The sequence below is a fragment of the Eleginops maclovinus genome, chromosome 11 (assembly GCF_036324505.1).
Source record: "Eleginops maclovinus isolate JMC-PN-2008 ecotype Puerto Natales chromosome 11, JC_Emac_rtc_rv5, whole genome shotgun sequence".
In the NCBI taxonomy this organism is placed as follows: Eukaryota; Metazoa; Chordata; class Actinopteri; order Perciformes; family Eleginopidae; genus Eleginops; species Eleginops maclovinus.
This window is the reverse complement of record NC_086359.1, coordinates 19,717,232-19,740,712: the sequence shown is the minus strand read 5'-3', so window position 1 is coordinate 19,740,712 and position 23,481 is coordinate 19,717,232. Positions and strand designations below refer to the sequence as shown.

The 23,481-nt window shown below is 43.1% G+C and overlaps 1 protein-coding gene across 1 annotated transcript; it reads right to left on the bottom strand.

Annotated features, from left to right (window-relative positions):
- Positions 1 to 14,802: 14,802 nt before the first annotated feature.
- shpk (sedoheptulokinase) lies at positions 14,803 to 21,594 on the bottom strand. The gene is made up of 7 exons (XM_063895260.1): positions 20,963 to 21,594; positions 20,726 to 20,867; positions 20,112 to 20,286; positions 19,847 to 19,999; positions 19,527 to 19,702; positions 18,530 to 18,730; positions 14,803 to 18,251 (listed from the first exon to the last, which is right to left on the bottom strand). The coding sequence occupies exons 1-7, from the start codon at positions 21,098 to 21,100 to the stop codon at positions 17,836 to 17,838; spliced, it is 1,401 nt and encodes a 466-aa protein (XP_063751330.1). The 5' UTR covers positions 21,101 to 21,594; the 3' UTR covers positions 14,803 to 17,835.
- Positions 21,595 to 23,481: the final 1,887 nt, after the last annotated feature.

Below are 23,481 nucleotides of genomic sequence, written 5' to 3'. Positions count from 1 at the left end.
ATCGGCATAATGAGTACTTTTACTTACTAAGTACCATTATACAGTGGGGCAAAAAAGTATTTAGTCAGCCACCAATTGTGCAAGTTCTCCCATTTAAAAAGATGAGAGAGGCCTGTAATTTTTATCATAGGTATACCTCAACTATGAGAGACAGAATGAGAAAAAAAAATCCAGGAAATCACATTGTAGGATTTTTAAAGAATTTATTTTCAAATGATTGTGGAAAATAAGTATTTGGTCAATAACAAAAGTTCATCTCAATACTTTGTTATATACCCTTTGTTGGCAATGACAGAGGTCAAAGGTTTTCTGTAAGTCTTCACAAGGTTTCCACACACTGTTGCTGGTATTTTGGCCCATTCCTCCATGCAGATCTCCTCTAAAGCAGTGATGTTTTGGGGCTGTCGCTGGGCAACACGGACTTTCAACTCCCTCCAAAGATTTTTTATGGGGTTGAGATCTGGAGACTGGCAAGGCCACTCCAGGACCTTGAAATGCTTCTTACGAAGCCACTCCTTCGTTGCCCTGGCGGTGTGTTTGGGATCATTGTCATGCTGAAAGACCCAGCCACGCTTCATCTTCAGTGCCCTTGCTGATGGAAGGAGGTTTTCACTCAAAATCTCACGATACATGGCCCCATTCATTCTTTCCTTTACACAGATCAGTCGTCCTGGTCCCTTTGCAGAAAAACAGCCCCAAAGCATGATGTTTCCACCCCCATGCTTCACAGTAGGTATGGTGTTCTTTGGATGCAACTCTGCATTCTTTCTCCTCCAAACACGACGAGTTGAGTTTTTACCAAAAAGTTCTATTTTGGTTTCATCTGACCATATGACATTCTCCCAATCCTCTTCTGGATCATCCAAATGCCCTCTAGCAAACTTCAGACGGGCCTGGACATGTACTGGCATAAGCAGGGGGACACGTCTGGAACTGCAGGATTTAAGTCCCTGGCGGCGTAGTGTGTTACTGATGGTAGCCTCTGTTACTTTGGTCCCAGCTCTCTGCAGGTCATTCACTAGGTCCCCCCGTGTGGTTCTGGGATTTTTGCTCACCGTTCTTGTGATCATTTTGACCCCACGGGGTGAGATCTTGCGTGGAGCCCCAGATGGAGGGAGATTAGCAGTGGTCTTGTATGTCTTCCATTTTCTAATAATTGCTCCCACAGTTGATTTCTTCACACCAAGCTGCTTACCTATTGCAGATTCAGTTTTCCCAGCCTGGTGCAGGTCTACAATTTTGTCTCTGGTCTCCTTTGACAGCTCTTTGGTCTTGGCCATAGTGGAGTTTGGAGTATGACTGTTTGAGGTTGTGGACAGGTGTCTTTTATACTGATAACGAGTTCAAAAAGGTGCCATTAATACAGGTAACGAGTGGAGGACAGAGGAGCCTCTTAAAGAAGAAGTTACAGGTCTGTGAGAGCCAGAAATCTTGCTTGTTTGTAGGTGACCAAATACTTATTTTACAGAGGAATTTACCAATTAATTCTTTAAAAATCCTACAATGTGATTTCCTGGATTTTTTTTTCTCATTCTGTCTCTCATAGTTGAGGTATACCTATGATAAAAATTACAGGCCTCTCTCATCTTTTTAAATGGAAGAACTTGCACAATTGGTGGCTGACTAAATACTTTTTTGCCCCACTGTATAGGGGAGAGTGGGGGCGGTTGCAACACTTTTTACATTTCCTTCAGTTTCTCAGCGACTGTTTGTATGAGAAAGACAAAATATATATATATATATATATATATATATATATATATATATATATATATATATATATATATATATATATTAAACCCATATATGTCACCTACCTGCCCATAAAACTGCAACATCTGTACATATGTGTAGCTCTCTCCACGACGACACAGACACAGGTCGGTTCTTTGGAACGGGCGTTTATTGTTGTTGCTTCCACCTTTGGTCCCGCCACTCATGCCTTGTTAACGCCGTGAGAACTATACAGTACATAAAACAAATAAAAACCAGACAATGTACAATTACGCTGTGGCGCGAAATGAAACAAATGACATTTTACAGATAACTTCAACAAAATACCTCGTTGGCCGCTTGTCGTGAAAAGAGGTTCTTTCGTCAATAATTGATACATTAAATAGCGGAGATCTGTGAGCACCTGCCGCTCGACTCATTGAGCTATGAACTGTACCGTCCCTCAACTAAATATGCAGCGGTAAACACACAAAACATTAGTTCCGGGCAATATCAAAATGCAAACAATTAAATAATGCACTATTGGCTGCAGCTCTTTTAGCATGTTATACATTGATTTACAGAACAAATGATTGAGATATGAAATACATTTTAACTTTCAAATAAATAAATATTTATTTATTAATAACACAAAATCTACTAATGAAGCATGAACATATTTATTCAACAGCACTTACACTCCCACCAAATCACTCATTAACTTGGAATGGGGGATTTCTTTTAAAGAAAGATTATGAAATGAATCAAATGTCTTAAGTCTGAATGAATGTGACCTTATTTATGGGACTTAGTTGGCCTCTAGTAAGGTAACTACTTTGTGAATGGGCCTTTCAAGGTGAACTGATCTCTTATGTGATTTTCCCTTATCAAGTGTAGTGTCACTGACTAGTAGCTTCAGCTTTCGCACCATGCCGTCTGCACTAGAGTAAGCTTCCACTACCCTGGCAAGCTTCCATTCGTTTCTTGGTAAGCTGTCATCTTGAAGTATACAATGTCATCCACTTGTGAATTTCTTGATGTCGTTGTTGAAGGTTTAGAAGGTATTCCCGTTTCCATCTCTGCCAAAATTCATTGGCCAAGAACTGCACTCTTTTCCACCTTTTGCACAGATAAAGGTCTTCCTTGCAGAACTGTCCAGGAGGGGGTAGAATAACCGATGATTTCATGGTTAGTATATGGTTGGGTGTAAGGGGTTCTAGACTGGTAGGATCGTGAAGATGTTCAACACTTAATGGCCTGCTGTTGATTATAGCCATTGTTTCGTAAAGAAATGTCCTCAGAGTTGCGGTAACGAGTCTACTTGCCGACTTGTCGAGCATGGCAGTCAGGATGTTTCATCAATCTCGAGCTCCCTCTTGAGGATGTCACCGTTACGGACTGAAGTCACAGCAGAGGACAATTCAAGTCTTGGGATAGTAGTTAGTTTGGTAGGAGCTACTCTTGCCTTCCCCATTACAAGTGAGCAACTGATCTGTCCTGTTTCACTTACTGCTCGGAGGTATGAACATGCACCATATCCATTGAAACTTGCATCTGAAAAGTTGTGAAGCTCATATTGCATGACCTCGCTGAAGCTTGATGGAAGGTAGGTTCTTGGAATCTTCAGGGCAGCTAAACGAGGCAAATCTTTAAGCCATGACTCCCACCGTGGCAGGATGTGCTCTGGAAGGTTTTCATCCCAGCTTACTTTGTCTCTGCATAGCACCTGAAGGATCTGTTTACCAACTAGTATGAAGGGAGCCACAAATCCTAGCGGGTCATAGACTGAGGCGACTGTCGAAAGAACCCCTCGCCTTGTCAGTGGATTCTTCTTAACTGTAACCCTGAATTGGAATTCATCTGCTTCAACACACCACTGAACTCCAAGTGCTCGCTCAATATGAAGTTCTCCTAAGGCCATGTCTGGATCCTTGGTTTGGGCACGTTCTTCAGGTGGTATTGCGGCAATCACTTCTTTGAAGTTCGACACAAACTTATGCAGCCGAAGGTTTCCTGTTCTGCACAAGGCTCTTGACTCTTCTACGAGATGCATTGCTTCAGCGGCTGACTTAACGCTTGTTAAGCCATCGTCGACGTAAAAGCTTCTCTGGATGAACTTGATGGACTCCTCACTGAATCTACCATGACCCTGCGATGCAAGATGTTTGAGTCCAAAGTTTGAGCAGCCAGGAGATGAAGCTGCCCCAAACAAGTGCACCTTCATTCTGTAGGTTTCAAGGTTTCAAGGTTTTATTTGTCCTATGCACAGCAGATACAGCGTATATGTTGGCAATGAAAATCTTATGTCGCGTGCTCCTCCAACAACTCCACATACATGGTGCAAATAAGATAAATAAAATAGTGAAAAAGAGAGAAGAATATTTACAATAACAACAATAAAGATTTGAGGAAGTGAAATATATACATATGTGGAATACATTGAAAGTATTTAAACACTTTACACTGTTGAATGAGGAGGTATGGACAGATGCATATATTATGTATAGCAGATGTATATGGCAGATATGTACAATATATAGATATGTGTACTATAAACAGATATGTATGGCAGATGTGTATAATATACAGTATATATATGTATGTGTGTACTATAAACAGATGTGAGTAGACATTCACACAGCTCAGGAGTTCAGTAGTCTTATAGCCTGTGGTATAAAACTGTCTCTGAGTCTGGTGGTCTTGGTCCGGATGCTGCGGTACCGTCTGCCAGACGGCAGCAGACAGAACAGATTGTTGCTGGGGTGATGGGGGTCCTTTAATATCCTACCGGCCTTCTTCCTACACCGCTGGGTGTAGAGGTCCTCCATGGATGGCAGCTCCGTCCTGGTGATGTGCTGAGCAGTTTTCACCACCCTCTGTAGAGTCTTACGGTTGAGGGCGGTGCAACTGCCATACCAGGCGGTGATGCAGCCAGTCAGGATACTCTCGATGGTGCACCTGTAGAAGTTGCAGAGTATCCTGGAGTCCATGTTGAACTTCCGCAGCCTGCGGAGGAAGAAGAGCCGCGGTCGAGCCGTCTTGGATATGACCCTGGTGTGATGTGTCCATGTCAGGTCCTCACTGATGTTTACCCCGAGGAACCTGAAGCTGCTGACTCTCTCCACAGGAGTCCCGTCGATGGTGATGGGTGTGTGTGCCTTTCTCTGCCTCTTCCTGTAGTCCACAATCAGCTCCTTTGTTTTGCTGACGTTGAGATGGAGGTTGTTGTCCTGGCACCAAGATGTCAGGGCTCTGACCTCCTCTCTGTACGCCGTCTCGTCGCCGTCTGTGATCAGGCCGATGACGGTCGTGTCGTCAGCAAACTTGATGATGGTGTTGGAGCTGTGTGTGGCCACGCAGTCGTGCGTGAACAGGGAGTAGAGGAGAGGGCTGAGCACACAACCCTGAGGGGCTCCGGTGTTGAGGGTCAAGGTGGAGGATGTGATGTTCCCCATCCGCACTGCCTGGGATCTGCCCGTCAGGAAGCTCATGATCCAGTCACAGAGGGCGCTGTTGAGCCCAAGGTCCCTGAGCTTAATGATGAGCTTGGAGGGCACAATGGTGTTGAATGCTGAACTGTAGTCAATGAACAGCATTCTCACATAAGTGTTCCTCTGGTCCAGGTGGGAGAGGGCAGTGTGGAGGGTGAGGGAGATGGCATCATCCGTGGACCTGTTTGCTCTGTAGGCAAACTGCAGGGGGTCCAGTGAGTCAGGGAGGGAGGAGGTGATAAAAGTTTTGACTAACCGCTCAAAGCACTTCATGATGATGGAGGTGAGTGCAACTGGGCGGTAGTCATTGAGGCAGATGGGTTTTGTCTTTTTGGGGACAGGGACAATGATGGACTCTTTAAAGCATGTGGGGACTACAGACTGGAGCAGTGACCTGTTGAAAATGTCTGTGAACACATCTGCCAGCTGAACTGCACACACCTTGAGAGCACGGCCATGGATGCCATCAGGTCCCGGAGCCCTGTGTGCGTTGATCCTTTTCAGAGATCTACACACATCTGCACTGGTTAAAACCAGTGAGCAGGGATCCTGGGCCTTTTGTGCCTCCACAGCCGGGGGCTTCTCAAAGCGTGCATAAAATGTGTTCAGTTCATCTGGGAGAGATGCAGACACTTCCTCAGCACCACTCGTTGTCCTTTTGTAGTCTGTTATTGTTTTTAGTCCAGACCACATATTTCTGGCGTTGGAGCCCTTGTAGTTCGACTCCACCTTGTCCCTGTATTGTCTTTTCGCACTGCTAATAGCTCTCCGGAGTGCATACCTGGAATTCCTGTACTCATCCAAATCACCGCCGCTGTGCGCGATGGCCCGTGCTTTAAGTTTAGCTCGGACCTCGCCGTTTATCCAGGGCTTCTCATTTGGGAATGTCCGTACAGTAATCCGCGGCACGACGTCATCGATGCATTTGCCGATGTAGCAAATGACCGCGTCAGTGTGTGTGTTTATATCGTCCTCCTCAAACACACACCACTCCGTGATGCCAAAGCAGTGGCGGAGAGCAGAGTCAGACTGCTCGGACCAACGCTGCACTGTTCTTGTCACAGGTCGGTCCCTCTTCAGTCTCTGCCGGTAAACGGGGAGCAGAAGAAGAGATATGTGGTCTGACTTGCCGAAGGGGGGGCGGGGGAGGGCTTTATATCCATGCCGGAAAGGAGTGTAAACATGGTCCAGTGTATTTCCACCGCGCGTGGGGCAGCTGACGTGCTGATAGTATTTCGGCAGGATTTTCTTCATGTTGGCTCTGTTAAAATCCCCGGCCACAATAAATGCGGCCTCTGGCCGAGAAGTCTCTGTCCTGTCGATAATCCCATACAGCTCCTCCAGCGCTGTGGTGTTGTCAGCATGCGGCGGAACATACACTGCTGTTAGAACAACAGATGTGAACTCCCTCGGCAGATAAAAAGGCCGGCATCCGATCATGATGTGCTCTAGGCTGGGAGAACAGTCAGAAGAAATGATCTCCACATCTGAGCACCAGTTGTTGTTAATCATGAAGCAGACACCTCCTCCCTTGCTCTTCCCTGAGTTTATTGTCCGGTCCTGGCGATGAATGGAGAATCCGTGTGGAACAATGGCGGCGTCCGGTATCGTGGGGTCGAGCCAAGTCTCCGTGAAAACCAAAACATTACAGGTCTTAATGTCCCGTTGAAATGCCACCCTGCTACGGAGTTCGTCCAGCTTATTATCCAGGGATTGGACATTTGCCAGAAGTAAACTCGGTAGAGGAGGCCTGTTTTCACGTTTCCTCAGCCTGACCAGGACCCCGGCCCGGGAACCTCGTGGTCTCTTCCTCCTGCGCTCCACAGGTAGAGCTCCAGCAGGTAAACACGGAGACTCTCCATATTGTTTGCAGGTCGTCGTGGATTATTGCTGTCCACCAGCGACCTGATGTGTAAAAGTTGTTCTCTATCATATTGGATGATAGGGCTCGCTTGGGCGGTTTGCATGTTGCAAAAAAAGTTAAAAACAACCAACAAAGTAAAACAATAAAAACACTAAGATGTGGGGTTGTTGAGGAGCTCGAGACACGGCAGCCATCCTCGGCGCCATCTTGCTCAAGTCCCTAAGACTAAGGGTTTGGAGTCCAGATCACCTTTATCCCACCAGAGAAACCTTATGTAGTCTTGGTGTTCCCTTGCCACGTGAAACTGATGGAACATCTTTTCAACATCGCACATTATGGCTACTGGACCTTTTCTAAATCTACAAAGCACTCCAACTAATGTGTTAGTCAGGTCTGGCCCGGTCAAGAGATGGTCGTTGAGAGACGTTTCATGGTAGCGTGCTGAACAGTCGAAAACCACTCGGATCTTCCCGGGTTTATGGGGGTGGTAGACTCCATGGTGCGGAATATACCATGCTGGTTGGTTATCGAGTTCAGGCTGTGGAACCATCTCAGCGTCTCCTCTGATTATTATGTCGTTCATGAAATTGACATAATCCTCATAATACTGCTTGTTTCTCCTCAGTCGTCGCTCTAATGAGGTTAGCCTATGAACTGCACATTGTTTATTGTCTGTGAGATTAGGTTTATCCGTCTTGAAAGGAAGCGGGAGTTCATAGTGGCCATCTTCCTTCTGCCTTATACCTTCTTTCGCTTTGGACAAGAAGAGAAGGTCTTCCTGAGAAACTGGGTTGTCATCTGCAGTGTCATCAGTGAAATCAGATTCGAAAGCTTTGATTATGTCTGTTGGATTGATCTCTTTGACTTGACTTCTGCACACGAAGTGTACCTCCCTCTTAAGCTTAACAGATGGCTGCAAAGCAGGTGACACTTGTCGCACTATGATTCTGTGACTGGTTCCTATTGCATCACCATAGTCAGTTTCTGGATTTGAGGAGCCGACAATACTCCAGCCGAGATCCGTTCGCTCAGCATATGGACGATTTTCTTCACTCAACAGAATCTCTCTTGGAAGGAGGGCTTGTTGACAGTTATAGCCAATGAGAAGGCCCACTTCACAATCCAATGGTGGTGGAATCTTGTCTGCCAATTGTTCCAGATGAGGCCATTTCAAAGCAGTTTCAGAAGTTGGAATGTGCGACCTGTCTGCTGGAATGAACTCTCGTGTGAAAAGTGATGGCAATGGAATCCTTTTCTCCAAGTTGTATCCTCTCACTTGTAGATTTGACAGTTTCTGACAGGGTACTACTGTTGACTTTGTAGACATTGTGGACAGCTGTAAACTGACACTCTCTTTGTTTGTGTTGAGGTCCTGAGCTACTTCATCTAGGATGAAGGTTGTATCGCTCTGCGTGTCTAAGAGTGCGTAGACCAGAACTTCTTGATCTGGCTGTCTTGTGGATGAGACCCAGACTGGTACAACTGATGATGTTAATGTGCTTAGGTCTTCTTGAATGACTCTGTTAGTAGTTGCGGTTGCAACTATTTCTTTGGTGTCTACTTTGTCCATTAGTTTGTCGTATGTCTTTGGAGGTGTCGACCTCTGATATTCCTTGAACTTGTCATCATGCAAACATGTCGGGTGTCTCTTCTGACACTTTTCACATGTGCTCTTGTTACCACAACTTCTTGAGTGATGGCCAGTCTTCAAACACCCAAAGCAAAGCTTCTCTGCTTGCACAAACTTTACACGATCTTGAACTGGCTTTTCAACGAAACTTCTGCACTTGGCAAGGACGTGCCCTGTTCTTTTGCAGAAGATGCATGATGAGATGCTGCTCTGTGTTGTGTTTGTGGACAGTGTCTTTGCTTGAATGGTTTGGCTTCTTGGATGCTTTGGTTTCTCGCTTTCCACACTCCTAAGCGCCTGTACTGAGGTTATAGGATCGCAAGCAAGATCTGCTTCCTTTGATATGAAAGCTACAAGCTGTTTGAATGGTGGGTACCCGGCGTTTGCTTGTCTGACTTCCATCGCTTTGCGGTTCCAACTGGATACCAACCAATCTGGCAATTTTAGAAGGATTTTTTGACTCTCATTGCAGTCATTGAGAACTTCTAATGTCTTGATGTGGGGCATTGCAGCCTCGCAACTCTTGAGAAAGTCTGCAAATTCTCTTAGTTCGCAGCCATCTCTAGAGCTTATCTTTGGCCATCCGTGCAGTTTGTCTCTGAAAGACTTCCCGATTATGAATGGGTCTCCAAAGCGTTTATCCAAAAGCTGCCAGGCTGAGTCATATGCTTCTTCAGTGCCCAGTAGGAAGAATCCTTCAACGGCTTTCTTTGCAGCGCCACCTAGGTACTTTCTTAGGTAATACAGTTTTTCATTCTTTGGAATGTTTTTCCTTTCTATTAACGTTGCGAAAGATAGACGCCAGTCTTTGTACTTCAAAGGTTCTCCAGTGAATAATGTAGGCTCTGGTGTTGGAAGGCGATTGGCGCTTATAGCTTCTGCTAGCATGTTGACTAGATCAGGGCAGTTCTGCGCTTGCGGAATTGGTGGAGTTTGAAGCGCCAATTGCAGACTTTGGGGACAGGGAGCTAGACTTGCAACTGGTGGGGCTTGAGGGACAAATGGAGGACTTGAGACATGGAGGGTTTGACTTGTGACTGGCATCGCTTGAGCAATGAATGGGGAACTAGATGCGTGGAGATTAAGAAAGTGAGGTTCTCCTGTCGATTCAACATCATGCAGCGAGTCAACTGTTTCAAAGTTTCCTTCAGCTTGGGCGTAGACTTTTACTCGGGCCCTTGCAGCGTTCAACTTCTTCAACTCCTCTAGGCGATCAAGTTTTCTGCGCTTGTCTTGTATTGCCTGTTGTCTGTAAAAATGTTCCGCCTCTAGCCTTTGAAGTTCTACTACTTCTCTTTCTTGCTCATCCAACACTGCCAAAACTTCTTGAGATGCAGCAGCCTCAGCCGCAGCCTCACTTCTTTTGACTGAGTGGATGCTTGAGATGGAAGAACCACATTTTGATTGACGAGACGGTCTTGATAGAGAACCTGTTGAGTCTAAGATTGATCCAACATCAGGCCACGGTTCCTTTTCTTCATCTGCTGTATGCCCTTTAAGCTGCCCTTTTGCCTTTCGAATGATGAATCCTGAAAGCGATATGCATGTGTCAACTCTGCGCCTCAGGTCTGGTTCAGGAGCTTGCATTTGACGCAACTCTTCATAAATTACTTTAATATCAGAACAGGATATTTCCACATTCTCAATCAGCTCATCCAATTCATCCTTAGAGGCCTCATCAGTCAATATTTCCTTAGCTAGTCTTGCATGATATCTCCACTTCTGGTAGATGATTCTGTAGCGACGTTTTACACTCTTCAGCCTTTCATCTTGAAGTTCCTTTCCCTTCTCTGTTAAGGTTCGGGTTCTTTCACCTCTGCGAAGCTGTTCCACTTCTTCTGCAACTTTGGTGTCTGTAGTTTCGAGTGTAGTGTCTGTAGCTTCAAGTGTAGTGTCTGTAGCTTCAAGTGTAGTGTCTGTAGCTTCAAGTGTAGTGTCTGTAGCTTCGAGTGTAGTGTCTGTAGCTTCGAGTGTAGTGGGTGATTTGGCATTTTTACGGTAGGTCTCTGTGCTTGAGATAGACATTTTGAGATAATTTCAAAGGCTATGTGTGAATGTAAGATTCAGTAAACTTGAATGTGAATAACCAGGAATGTTGTTAACCTTATAAATTAAACAAACTGTGCGAAACCTATGTGGGAAGCCTAAATTCTGAATATAGACTTCAGTAGTGCACCAAAACACTGTAGTAGCCTTTAAAGTTATCTAGACTTCGAGTTCACAAAATAAAACATCTGAAATAATTTTGGCACAAATATGAAACAATAATTTTGCTTAGAAATGCATTAAATCACTTATTCTTCACATATACGAAGTTTTCAAATAAGTGAAGTCACCATTTAAACGTCGCTTAAGTGCCCCTTTAAGCTTGGTTACCTTTCATAAAACACACAATTCGAACAAATCTTAATGTCTACTTATAGTGTGCTTTAAAATTTACAAAACAAAACTTTAATTTTCTTATGGGATTAAACTTCCCTTTAAACCCTTCTTAAGGAGTGGACTAACCCTGTAAACCTTTTAGCATGTAACAACAACGAACACCAGCACATTAGATTGATTCCCAAAAATGTAGGCTTAACACAATATGCAAGGTTAATAGGCCTGAGTCCTTATTGGCAATTTCCAAGTTTAACCACTCCTCATACCACTTTAACTTGAAGGTAGAGCACTTCTTGGCTTTGGCTTGAAAAGTCGCACTTTCAACACAGTCTAGTCACCGTTGCTAGCGGTCCGTAGCCTACCACGGCTTATGGGCTTTCTCTCCCGTTATGCTGGATCTCCGCTGCGCCGTTACCGCTGCCGTGATGTCTTCTCTTCTACCCGTGATGAGCAGTCGAGTTCTCACTGTAGCTCTCTCCACGACGACACAGACACAGGTCGGTTCTTTGGAACGGGCGTTTATTGTTGTTGCTTCCACCTTTGGTCCCGCCACTCATGCCTTGTTAACGCCGTGAGAACTATACAGTACATAAAACAAATAAAAACCAGACAATGCACAATTACGCTGTGGCGCGAAATGAAACAAATGACATTTTACAGATAACTTCAACAAAATACCTCGTTGGCCGCTTGTCGTGAAAAGAGGTTCTTTCGTCAATAATTGATACATTAAATAGCGGAGATCTGTGAGCACCTGCCGCTCGACTCATTGAACTATGAACTGTACCGTCCCTCAACTAAATATGCAGCGGTAAACACACAAAACATTAGTTCCGGGCAATATCAAAATGCAAACAATTAAATAATGCACTATTGGCTGCAGCTCTTTTAGCATGTTATACATTGATTTACAGAACAAATGTTTGAGATATGAAATACATTTTAACTTTCAAAATTTTGAAGTTTGCAACTGTAACAACAAGCAGTAACAATTTCGTAACACCACCAAAAGCAGACAAACTGACTATTTTAAGTAAAGCATTAAGTATAAACAATTCCCCATCTGACTCACAATTGTGGCAAATGTAAATGGAACCACCATCAGTGCAGGCTTCATGAGCCCATGTCTTGCACTGCCAACATTGCAGCCACACCTTTCTCGGTCTGGAGTAGCTCTCCAAACAGACAATGCAAAAATCTTCTTCTTTCTCAGAGCGACTGTCCTTCTCTGTATGCTTTTTCTTCTCGGTTTTCTTTAGGCCTACCTTGGTTTGTTGACTTGTTGCCAATGTGTTTTTGGTCAGTTTTCTCTTAACATTGGTTGGTTTTCTCTTAACTTTTACTTTCTCCTTCTCCAAAGACTCCTTTTCGGGGGTGTCTGTCAAGATGGCTGTATTGCATTTTTTTCCTACCATTTGCTTTTGTTATCTTCCGTGGTCCTGCTCTGGGGTGAGGTCTAACAGTCACAGGTGAGAACTCTTGCGCTGGAGGAACTGTAGAAAAAGCAGAAGTCACAGCTTGCACTGGAGTAACTGCAGAAGAAGCAGAACTTCCAGCGTGCACTGGAGGAAATGCAGAAGAAGCAGAACCGCCAGCGTGCACTGGAGGAACTGCAGAAGAAGCAGAACCCCCAGACTGGTGTTCCAGCCAATGTGAGGGCCAACATAACAATTCCAGGAATGTCGTAGATGGACATCGTCAGGCCTGGGTGGCTTCTCTTCCAGGTATCGCAAAATGTGTTGACATGACGTTTTAGGGGGCCATAAACGGTACGATCCAGTGGCTCTAATTTTTGGGAGCAATGGGGTGGGAAAGATAGCAGGACAATCCCATTTTCTCTGCAGAAGTCTATTCCGCTTACAGAAAGATGGGAGGAACGATTATCAAGGATCAAGAGGACTTTGGCATCTGGTGAGGCCCTCGTGTGGTGGTGGAAATGTTTAAGGAACTGAAGGAAATGTTCCTCCAACATCCACCCTGATTTATTGGCGGCTCCAATGCATCCAGGCCGGCCATCAAGGATGAAATGGTCCTTGAAGTGAACCCGTGGGAATATGAACATGGGTGGAATCATATTCCCTAATGCATTGCATGCACATGCAACTGTTACCAGTGCTCCTCTCTCCCCAGATGTTACTGCCCCCACCTGTCTGACTTTGCGCCCGACAACAACATTTTATGGTTCTTGGACAGTTGTGACCCCGGTCTCATCCATATTCCATATATCCTTCCCTTCAAATTTGTGTTTGTCAAGCACATTGGCAAGATTGTCGTAAAACAAGGACACATTGTAACGGTTGAAGCTCATGTTGCGTGAGAGACTGGTAGCTTGAGGGCACCTTATAGACAGACGGGGCTGTCTTTTCACGAACCCCATTAACCAATCCCGGCCAGCGAGAGAGCACTCATTCCATGTTTCAGGGTAGGAGCACTTATAGTAGACAGCCAGTTGAAAGGCCAATTGACAAACCTGCAAAATGGTTGGTAAATGAAAATAGAGGTAGAAAGGTAGAGTTCAATTTATTCTGTTAATTTCTCTTATTTTACTATTTCAGTCTCATATTCGTATATAATTCTCCCTACCAGCCCTCCCTTTAGGCCTAAACTCTGCTTTAATACCTTCCTCATGCTTACCTCTTTGGTGCTGAGACCATAGAACAGATCAGCTGCTCTTATAGGTATTCTGCCAGGCTATCTTCCTGTTGGGCTGAGAAGACCCTCCCGGGAGTCCAGTAACCTGTCCTCATCTCCTCTCCTGGACCTAGCCTCTCTCTCTTTTTAATAAAGCGGAAAAGAGTTGTGTGGCAAATTGAATACTGTTTTGCCACAGACCTCACTGTCCTGAATTCATTGCCCACTACACCAGCAACTAAGGACAGAATAGGTAGAGGGACACCTCTATCTGTTGTCCTTTTCCTGTCTCGTGGCATACTGAAAAAACTGAACAGAAAATGTAGGATACATTGCAGCCTAGTTTGACTTTTAAAAAAGCAATTTGCTGAAATACAAAGAGCAGATACCTGGCAATTGAAATATGTTCTTTATCAAACCACTGAATTGCCTTTTATATCTATTTGATCCAATTGTCATTATTGTTGTCATGAGGGACAGTTGCAACACCATGTGCAGCCATCTGAAAACTAGCGATGCTAGCCTAACACATTAGCTTTAACACATGGTACCTACGTCTGTTAAGAGCTAAGAAACTGCACATTAAAACTATATAACTAAAAAGATCTATACTTAAACAGTTTAGACAGTATGACAACACATTTTAAAAAGTAACTTTTTTACGGCTGTTAACTTCCAGAAAGAAGGAGGGGCCTACTGATCATGTGCAGTAGGAGTGTCATGACTCTAGCTCATTCCTGACTGGAGAAATCAGCAATGTTGCAACTGTCCCCACTCTCCCCTACTTTGGTACTTCTCCTTTCACTTTAATAAAAGACTCCTCCCACCTCTGATTTCAACTCTATTTGTGTCTGTAGATTTCCTAAATTCTCATAAAGTAAGCCTCAGATAATTCCTTATTTGCATATTTAAAATTACAAATTCATAAAACTTTTAACATAAAATGAAATTTCTTGATACGAGTATTAAGCTGGAGAGGTTCACTTGTATATCCAGGGTGCGATTTGACAAAAAAACAGAGGGGGGGATGTTTTTTTTAATTTATTCATAGACAAGAACATTGGACTTTTAACTTGCATAACTTGGGAGAAAAAAACGCAAAAAGTAGACAGGCCCTTTTTTCGGGTCCGTGGATTAGTCCCCATCACAACATGGCAAAACTTTTAATAACCCATACATGTTTCTATTCAACGTCACAAAAACATGCGTACGCACTAACAGGCAGAAAGCACCATAGAACAGCATCAATGCTCTCCATGAAAAGACCCTCCAATTAACTTAAATCAAACACTCAAAATAATTCACTAAATAGCACAACGTGCTGTCAACACTCAGGGACAGGTCTGGAAAACTAGACAAAGTAAACAGTCGGCTCTGGTGACAAATTTGTGGTGGCTTTTTCGTTTTTCCTATCGGGGCATTGTCTGCAGCATTTCGGCCCTCTTCTATCCACAATTCTGCAAATGGGTCCTGTAAAGTAAGATGATATGCTGCTCTGAACGCGTTTCATGTTTGGTTCAGCGCTGTTTTTCCTGCGAAGTTCCCGCACAAAAATGTTACAATGTTTTTGTGTTCGATGACGTTCAGAAATATGCACCGTCTGCCAGAAGGCTGCTGAATAGCCTACTCTGATGTAAAGACACTGAAGATCGTTAGATTTCAAGAGTTTAAGTAGGCTAGCAGTTAAGTTGCATTCATCGCTATCAAGGGGGGGAAATCCTTGTCCCCACCGGAGATAAAAATAATTTAGCAGAGGTAGGGATAGGAAAACCAGAGGGGGGGAAATCCTCACCATCCCCCCCTACAAATCGCACCCTGTGTATATCATTCGCAGTGTGTGTTGCACTTCAAGAATGAAGCGGACTTCAATTCTATTTTATCTCTCGTGGCAACTTTATCTTTTAGTACAACTGCGTCAACGACAAAACAACTTTAGAAAAGATGCTCTTCTTCCGCTCCTTCTCCACTGCACTGCACTCTCCAGCGCAACCCTGTGGTGGAAAGGAGCAACTACCCGTGCAATTTATGTGAAAACAACACAACATGCAATTATAAAACTACAATTATGCAACTCTACTTTCAAATAGCAAACAAACTTAGTTAGCATGATAACCAGAAACAAATCCTTGTAACTTAACAGTGCATTATGTCGTCACATATGATTAATATCACTTTTTTGAATTACTTGATAGTGTATATCTGATTTATTGAGTGACACAAAAGATTTCCTTAATTCCCTTTTTAAAACCCTATGACTTTTATATCAACACAACAAACATCCATTTTGAGACTGGCTTTATCCAATTTTCAGATATATTTTTGTAATGTGTTCAAATGAGCACATATTTAATAAGGTTATGTTTTATTGTGATATCTATTAGAAAATGGTCCCCCTTTTACAGGAGACAGGCCTTTGTACAGTGAAATGGTTACTCTTGGCACAGGACGCCTTGAGCATTGAAAGTGGTTGGCACCAGACCAACTCTACACTTTATATGATGATACATGATTAATATTATACAGCCTGGTGCTTTCAATGTTTATGTTGACTTTTCAATAAAAAATACTATCTGCACAGATTAAACTAACTATGTTTTTCATGATTCTTACTACGCTGAAGAACCAAAGAATCAAATAACAAGCATCCAAGCACCAGCAGAGGCCTGAAGAAATTAAAAACAGTTTATAAAATCAGAATCAGAATCAAGTTTACTGCCAGGGACGTTTACAAATTCAAGGAATTTGAGGCACAAAATGCAAGGACATTTACCCATTGAGTGAGTAGCAGAAGTTCAACATTGAAAAAAAAGAATTTAAATGAAAAAACAGCCAAGGAAGAGCTCTAATCATAAATGTTAACCCAGACCTTGATAGATAAAAGTGAGTGACAGTGAATGAGCAATCCAAACTTCAGAGGAACGATCAAAACAATTAGCGAAAGACCATTTAGCTTTCTGGAGAAAAAAATCCTACAGTATTCTTCACTTTAGGATAACTATAGGCCCCATAGAGTCGAATGAGAGGCTAATTCTAGCTAAGGATTCTTCTTATAGATCCCCTGAATGAAAAAAATAGTCCTTTAAAACACCCAGTTCACACCCAAACATGTAGACCTTATAAAATATCATACATCTGTTGTATTCAAAGCATTCCAACAGTGCTGTAATTTCAATCTACCTCACACTTCATAACACCTTTCAGCAACACGGAGGGCAAGAGCATGAACTCGTCGCATTCTACTGTTACTGCAGCTGTGCTGGTGCAGAGAGCAACCAGTGATAGATAGATAGATAGAATCGGAGGATGAAACCCTCTTTATTAATCACATACATGCACACAGCAGAGCACACACAGTGAAATTAGTCCTCTGCATTTAACCCATCCTAGTACTAGGAGCAGTGGGCAGCTATCGTGCAGCGCCCGGGGAGCAATGGGGAGGGGGGATTGGAGGTGTCCGGTGCCTTGCTCAAGGGCACCACAGCAGGGCCTAGGAGGTGAACTGGGACCTCTCCAAGTAGCAGTCCACTTTCCATATTTCAAGTCTGTTCGGGGACTTGAACCGGCGACCCTACGATTCCCAGTCCAAGCCCCTACTGACTGAGCCACTGCTGGACTGACTGAGCCACTGCTGGACAAAAACCAAGTGATAACACAATGTGTTTTTTTATTCTTTGCACACTGCTCTAAATAGGTTTTTTCATAATGAATGATGAGCATCTTATCAAAGGGCTAACGCTTTAAATCCTAATTAAACATCATGTTATGTGAAACATTGCTTATTGGCATCAAAATAGACCCAGAAGGACCCGGCCCCTGTCACTCTTCACTGTCCTATCCGATTAAAGGCAAAAAGCCCCCCAAAAAATATCTTTAAAAAATAGACCCAGAAATTAAAGTTGTTGGAGTTATTTTCAAAAAGGGGATTTCAGCTGCATTCAAGTTGTTTTGAGCCAGGATGTACCATTTGTTAGCTGCGATCTTTGAGTCCTAAAAGTTTAAAAACCTCAGGGAACAATACAAGCTGGAGAACTTTGCTTTAAGATTCAGCGAAAAATATGTTGTACCATTTCAGTTTCCCTGATTTTTCCCAAAGAAAAGCGTTTGGATAAAGTTACCTATAATGTTCACTTGATTATGTACGCATCTCTCATGAAGTCACAGAGGACCATGGCTACGCCAACAGCAGAGTCTGCGTTTTTTCCGTACAACACCGGCTGAGAGAACGCCTTCTCAACTTCCTGCCTTAGCACCTCATTGCGGGCGATGGCGCTCCCACTGCCCACAATCCGGCAGACCCCCGCCTGCTGCAGACGCTCAGCAGGCATCATTGATGTGATGTTTTGCAAGACTCCGTGACACAGGGCCCTGGTCACATGACCCAGAGATAGATTGGTAGTGGAGATGTTGGTCACCTGACCCAGGCAGAGGGGGTCGTGCCTTTCTCCCAAGAGAGTAGGACTTACACTCAGCTCGCTCATTTCCTGACTCAGGGCACAATTGATCAGCTTCTCATATAGACAGGAATCACTCATCTGTGCACCTGCGAGGGAAGAGGAGGTGCAGTTTAACATTTGGATTAAACACTTAAATGGCGCTAATCTCAAAAAAATGTTGGCATAGGTTTACCAAAAACTGCCCTCTTTGGGCTGTCATTGACTTTTGATTCAATTTAACCTGTTTTTAGTTGTTATTTATTGAAAGTTGTTATTTATTGAAATAACAACTACATCCATAGTTGTGATACTTTAGTCGAACCGAAGTGTTGAACAAACACTGCCACCCCAAGAAGCACACTACGAGCATACTAAAAAAACATACCAAGCTCTTTCATCCAGGAAGTGAGCATCTCCACAAAAGTAGCCAGTACATTCCCTCCGTTCAGTGATGCCGCCACCGCCAAGTACGAGTCCTCAAAGTAGGGGAAGTAGGAGATGGAGGAGGCAGGCTGAGGAGAATCTGGAGGTTTGAAGTCAGCTGGCATGGCGAAAGTCAGCTGGGCTGATGTGCTTATGTTAAGAACTGAGAAATTAGGAGAGGATACAAAGTGTCATCTGATGAATATCAACTAAAAACTCCAAACAAGACATGCACAGAATGACACAGACAGCAGGATAACACTTGATCCATAATGCATTAATTCCTGTGTGTGCAACAAACTAAGACAATGGTATTTACTGCTGTGCTTCCTTTGTTATAATCTTTTGTTAAAAGAAAGTAAGTAAAATATGTTATTTATTCCTATGCATTTCTTTTAGTTATTTTTCTGTTCTAATCTAAAGTATATTAACACATCTCTACGAGCAATGTTTCTTTTTGGACAAACAGACTCACAACCTTATAAACAATACCAGCATCGCTGTTGCAGTGGTAATAAATCTACAAAAAGACCAACACAACTACAAAACCATACAAAGCATCTGCAAAGAGACTACAATAGACACAAAGTGACAAGGATAAGGGGCAAAACAACCACGAAGAGAAAGAAAATTACTACAGTAGGATGACAAAGAAAGACTACAAAAAGAGATAAAAGGACTACAAAGAGACACAAAAACAACAACCAAAGGCCCTGGGAACACTAAATTATATGTAGGAGAGGTGGTGAGGCCTTCTGTATCTTAATCTGACTTTGAGTGCAGTAGAAGATTAATCTAATATATGAAACAGGTCATGGTACAACCGTAATGTGTAGACTTTGTTCTGATTTGCAAGAACGTTCTTCTGAAGTGCATAACCATTCCAAAAGTACAGAGTTCACATTAAGCATTAAGTGTGATCCTGGCCCCAGGACAAATAAGTGGACTTCCTATTTCACCTGCATCTGTTCGGGAACTCATGCAGGAGTAGACCGAGCACTGGAAGTCTCCCATGGCAGCCCCTACTGGTGTACCAGCAGGAATACCATGCCAGTCAGAGCACGTCTGACCCGCCAAGCCACCAGATGGCACACACTGAGGAAGCAGTCCAAAGGGGAAGCCAGCACTCTTCAGACTAGAGCATGCAAACACACAGAGGCCTTTAATGTAGGTTACGCATAACAACCCTGTACAATGCCAAAAAGTTTAGCAATTTTAGTCAAACACTAAGCATGCAAACCCTTTAGAAAATGTTTCTTGCATGTAGAACATTACGTACATGTCTATATTCCACTGGTTGGTAGAGGTGTTGAAGTAGCCCCAGCTGGCTGCATTCTGGGGCGTCATCACACAGCCGTCCAAACCACACAGCATGGACACCACATAGTCCTGGATGGTACCTGCAACTGTGTAGTCCTCGAGGAACTCTGGCCTGCAGAAGGTCAGAGTGTGCAAAACCACACATACTAACTTCAGTTTCATATCATAAAATCAAGGGGGCGCAGTTACACCTACGTGGGATGTTTTCAAAAGTGCATGCTGACCTGTTTCTCATGTACCAGAAGATTGTTGCACAGCCAAGGCCTGTGGCCAGGCTAAGATGCGAGTCTGGTTTTGGAAGCGAGGACAGGAAGTTGCTGCTGCATCGCCCATCCTGCCAGGTGATCAGCTGACTAGTGTCTCTGGCTGTGAAGAAATCCCTCTTGGACCAATAACAACCTGGGGAAGAGAGATATGGAGATATCCCAGTAGCATAGATTTACTATGAATACTATATCATTTTTCCCTTTTGTATTCGTTGGATAATTTGTGTTTGGAGTAATTAAGGAAATATGTTTCTCTTTGTGAATAAGGATTTATTGTTTTATATTGATACAATAAATGACAGAACACATTTATATACAAGATAATATCAGGTAAAAGCTTAATGTGCAAATACAAGTTGTGCAAATGTAAACATACTGTATATGAGCCACAACATCACCAGACCAGAATCTGAAGTAGTTTGCTATGTCTTGATATTTCATTGCAGGAATTAACATATCTGTTCCTTTGCTGCCCAAACTACTCATGTATTACAGCGGTTGTTTCACAATTGACCACACTTTATGAAATGCAACAGTGTTCACGCAGCACGCAGGTAGTCCTAAAGTCCTACCGCTCTTTGCTTTCCAGAATAAAACCCCATGCATCTGTCCGGACAGCCCGATGCTCCTGACATGCTGCAGTTTGTCTCCGGGCAGCAGGCCAATGCACCGGTTCACAGTGTCGATGATCCGACCAGTGTCCTGCTCTTTCGCCTGTGCAGCATGAACAAGTACAGAGCCAGGTTGCACACAGGGAAAACACAGCAGGGGAAAGTTGAATGGTAACTTTGTGCGTTATGCGCACTCACCTTTTCCCCGCGTTGGTCAATTATATCAGACGCAGTTGGCAAAGACTGAGTAGCGACAACCGTTCTAGAGACAGTTTCTAATAAAACGGCTTTTACCGACGTGGTGCCCACGTCCAAACCCAGGATATATGCAGACATTGCAGATGATGAAACTATTGTTGATACAACTGTACGGCATCATCACGACAAGGCAAAGTCTACTCTGCTGCATTTGTGACAAAGTAAAACGTCGGAAGTCTTATTTTACAGTCAACCGAATAGTTCCATCCAGATTCATAAACAGTCATACAATGCCCTTTCTGAAGACAATATGACTGCAGATTATTCAAATCGATTAACTGATGAATTCCTGAACCGGTAACATAGGCATAGTAAATAATAGCCCCGGTAACCTAAATGTTTAACTGTATTCATTTGTGGCTTTCCTCAGATGACTGCGGTTTATGAAACATATTGTTGTTTATGCAGTAGAGCTGGATGTTTAAAAGGTGGATTATTCTTGTATGCACACCCAAGGACAGTAAACCAAAAGGTAGGTCCCTATTATGAAAGTTAGAATTTCCTATTCGTTAGTGTGCACGGAACGCATCGAAATTGTTGAGTAGGCTGGCTGTTCCCACAATGCATTTCGAATGAACATGGCTGAATCTTCTCTAGGATTGTTACCCGAACGAGAATGAATGTGCTGTTGCCGTGCCAAACCAGCCGACATTCTCTGTAAACGCTCTAATTTCCAGGTCTTTGGAGTCAATGACACAGATTATGTGTTTGTAATTGTGAGGAGCCAACGAGTCCCTGCTTAATTTCCGGTGAGAATCATCAGTTACCGTCTGCAGCAGCACGGAGGACTAGCTCATAATGCTAGCGGGTTAGCACTTTAGGCTAACACCAAGGGTCATACATTACTGCGTTTAGTCGATAGTTGATAATAAGGCTCTATTTATGAGAGTCTTGTCCTTTTTGTCTTTGTCTGGTTTCTGTTTCTGTCAGCAGAACATTGCTTTATATTATAAGCTAATGTTAGCTACTTTGATTCAGTCTGATATGTAACTGGCTAGGCTAATATCCATCAAGACTGACAGCTTTTGTCTTTGTCGCTCTTATTAGGGGGCTTTAATGTATTAAGACCTCTGTCGAGTTTTGTCATTTTACCTCAATGTGGATGTTAAAATGTTAAATTAATACATTTAATTAATGACATCTATAGATATTAGATTGTCTAATGTAACAATGGACTTGTATTGAGTTGAAACGGAGTGGAAGTGGAAAAGGCATTTAGATTGTTTGAACAAATATTAGGACCGTGTAAAAAATATTACAAATCAAATTCATCTTCTAATGTCAATTATAAAAGCTAATGTAGTTAATATGCAGCAGACTCACCCGTCAGTGTCATGTCATTATAGCAATACATTAGGCCTATATTAGATTACAACGTTGAGTCAACTAATCATCAAGCGTTCTAAAAATAGTCTAATCATTTCAAAAGGATTAAAAAAAATACAAAACTATACATTAAAGTACATCACATTGGACTTTTAAAAACTTTGACAGTTGTTACCATGTTCTGACAATTATAGACAAAGCAATTTACCATTTATAATCTAGATGATAATCAGCAGATTAATCGATACTATTCATAATTGAAGTTGCACCCGACATTGTACTATAGATTCAGTATTGTGTAAGCTTCCTTTTTTTCCAGTCGCGGTGGAGCTGATTTTAGCATTAGGTTGATCAGGTACAACCTATTGCATTTGATTATCTCCTAGGTTTTGTGTTGAATATCTCAATCTTCAAAGTAATATGAATATCTGTGAAAATAAATCAAATTTAAAACTCTACAGGTTATTGGAGTAATGGGTCTTGTTATGTGTGAATCTCTGCTGAAACAGGAACACCTTCCTGTGATTGCTGACCAGATCCAAGATGGCAGGAGTTGTAGCCAAACGAGAGGGACCACAGTTCATCAGCGAAATAGCTGTGAGGGGAAACGCCGCCGTGCTGGACTACTGCCGCACCTCCGTCTCTGCTCTGTCCGGAGCAACAGCGGGCATCCTCGGGCTGACTGGACTCTATGGCTTCATTTTTTATTTCCTCGCCTCTTTCCTCCTCTCTCTGCTGCTCATTCTGAAGGCCGGACGGCGGTGGAACAAATGTTTTAAATCACGGAGGCTGCTCTTTACCGGCGGTCTTGTTGGAGGTCTTTTCACTTACGTCCTGTTCTGGACTTTCCTCTACGGAATGGTGCATGTGTACTAACATTATTTAACCCTGAATTTAGTTTAGTTTAAATGAGTCCTATCTAATGCTACATAAACGAATAATATTGTCTGCCCTGCTGTTTGTAGATAAGGCATTAGAAAAAAAAAACGTTTTCAAATATTAATTGTTAAATAAACGGACGATCTGTCCATTCAAATAGAATGCAGAATACTGTTCTCTTATCCATCTGCTCCACACTTTGTAGCAACTTTATCCAACATGTAACTCCTGCTCTGCACTCAGGATAAGAGCCA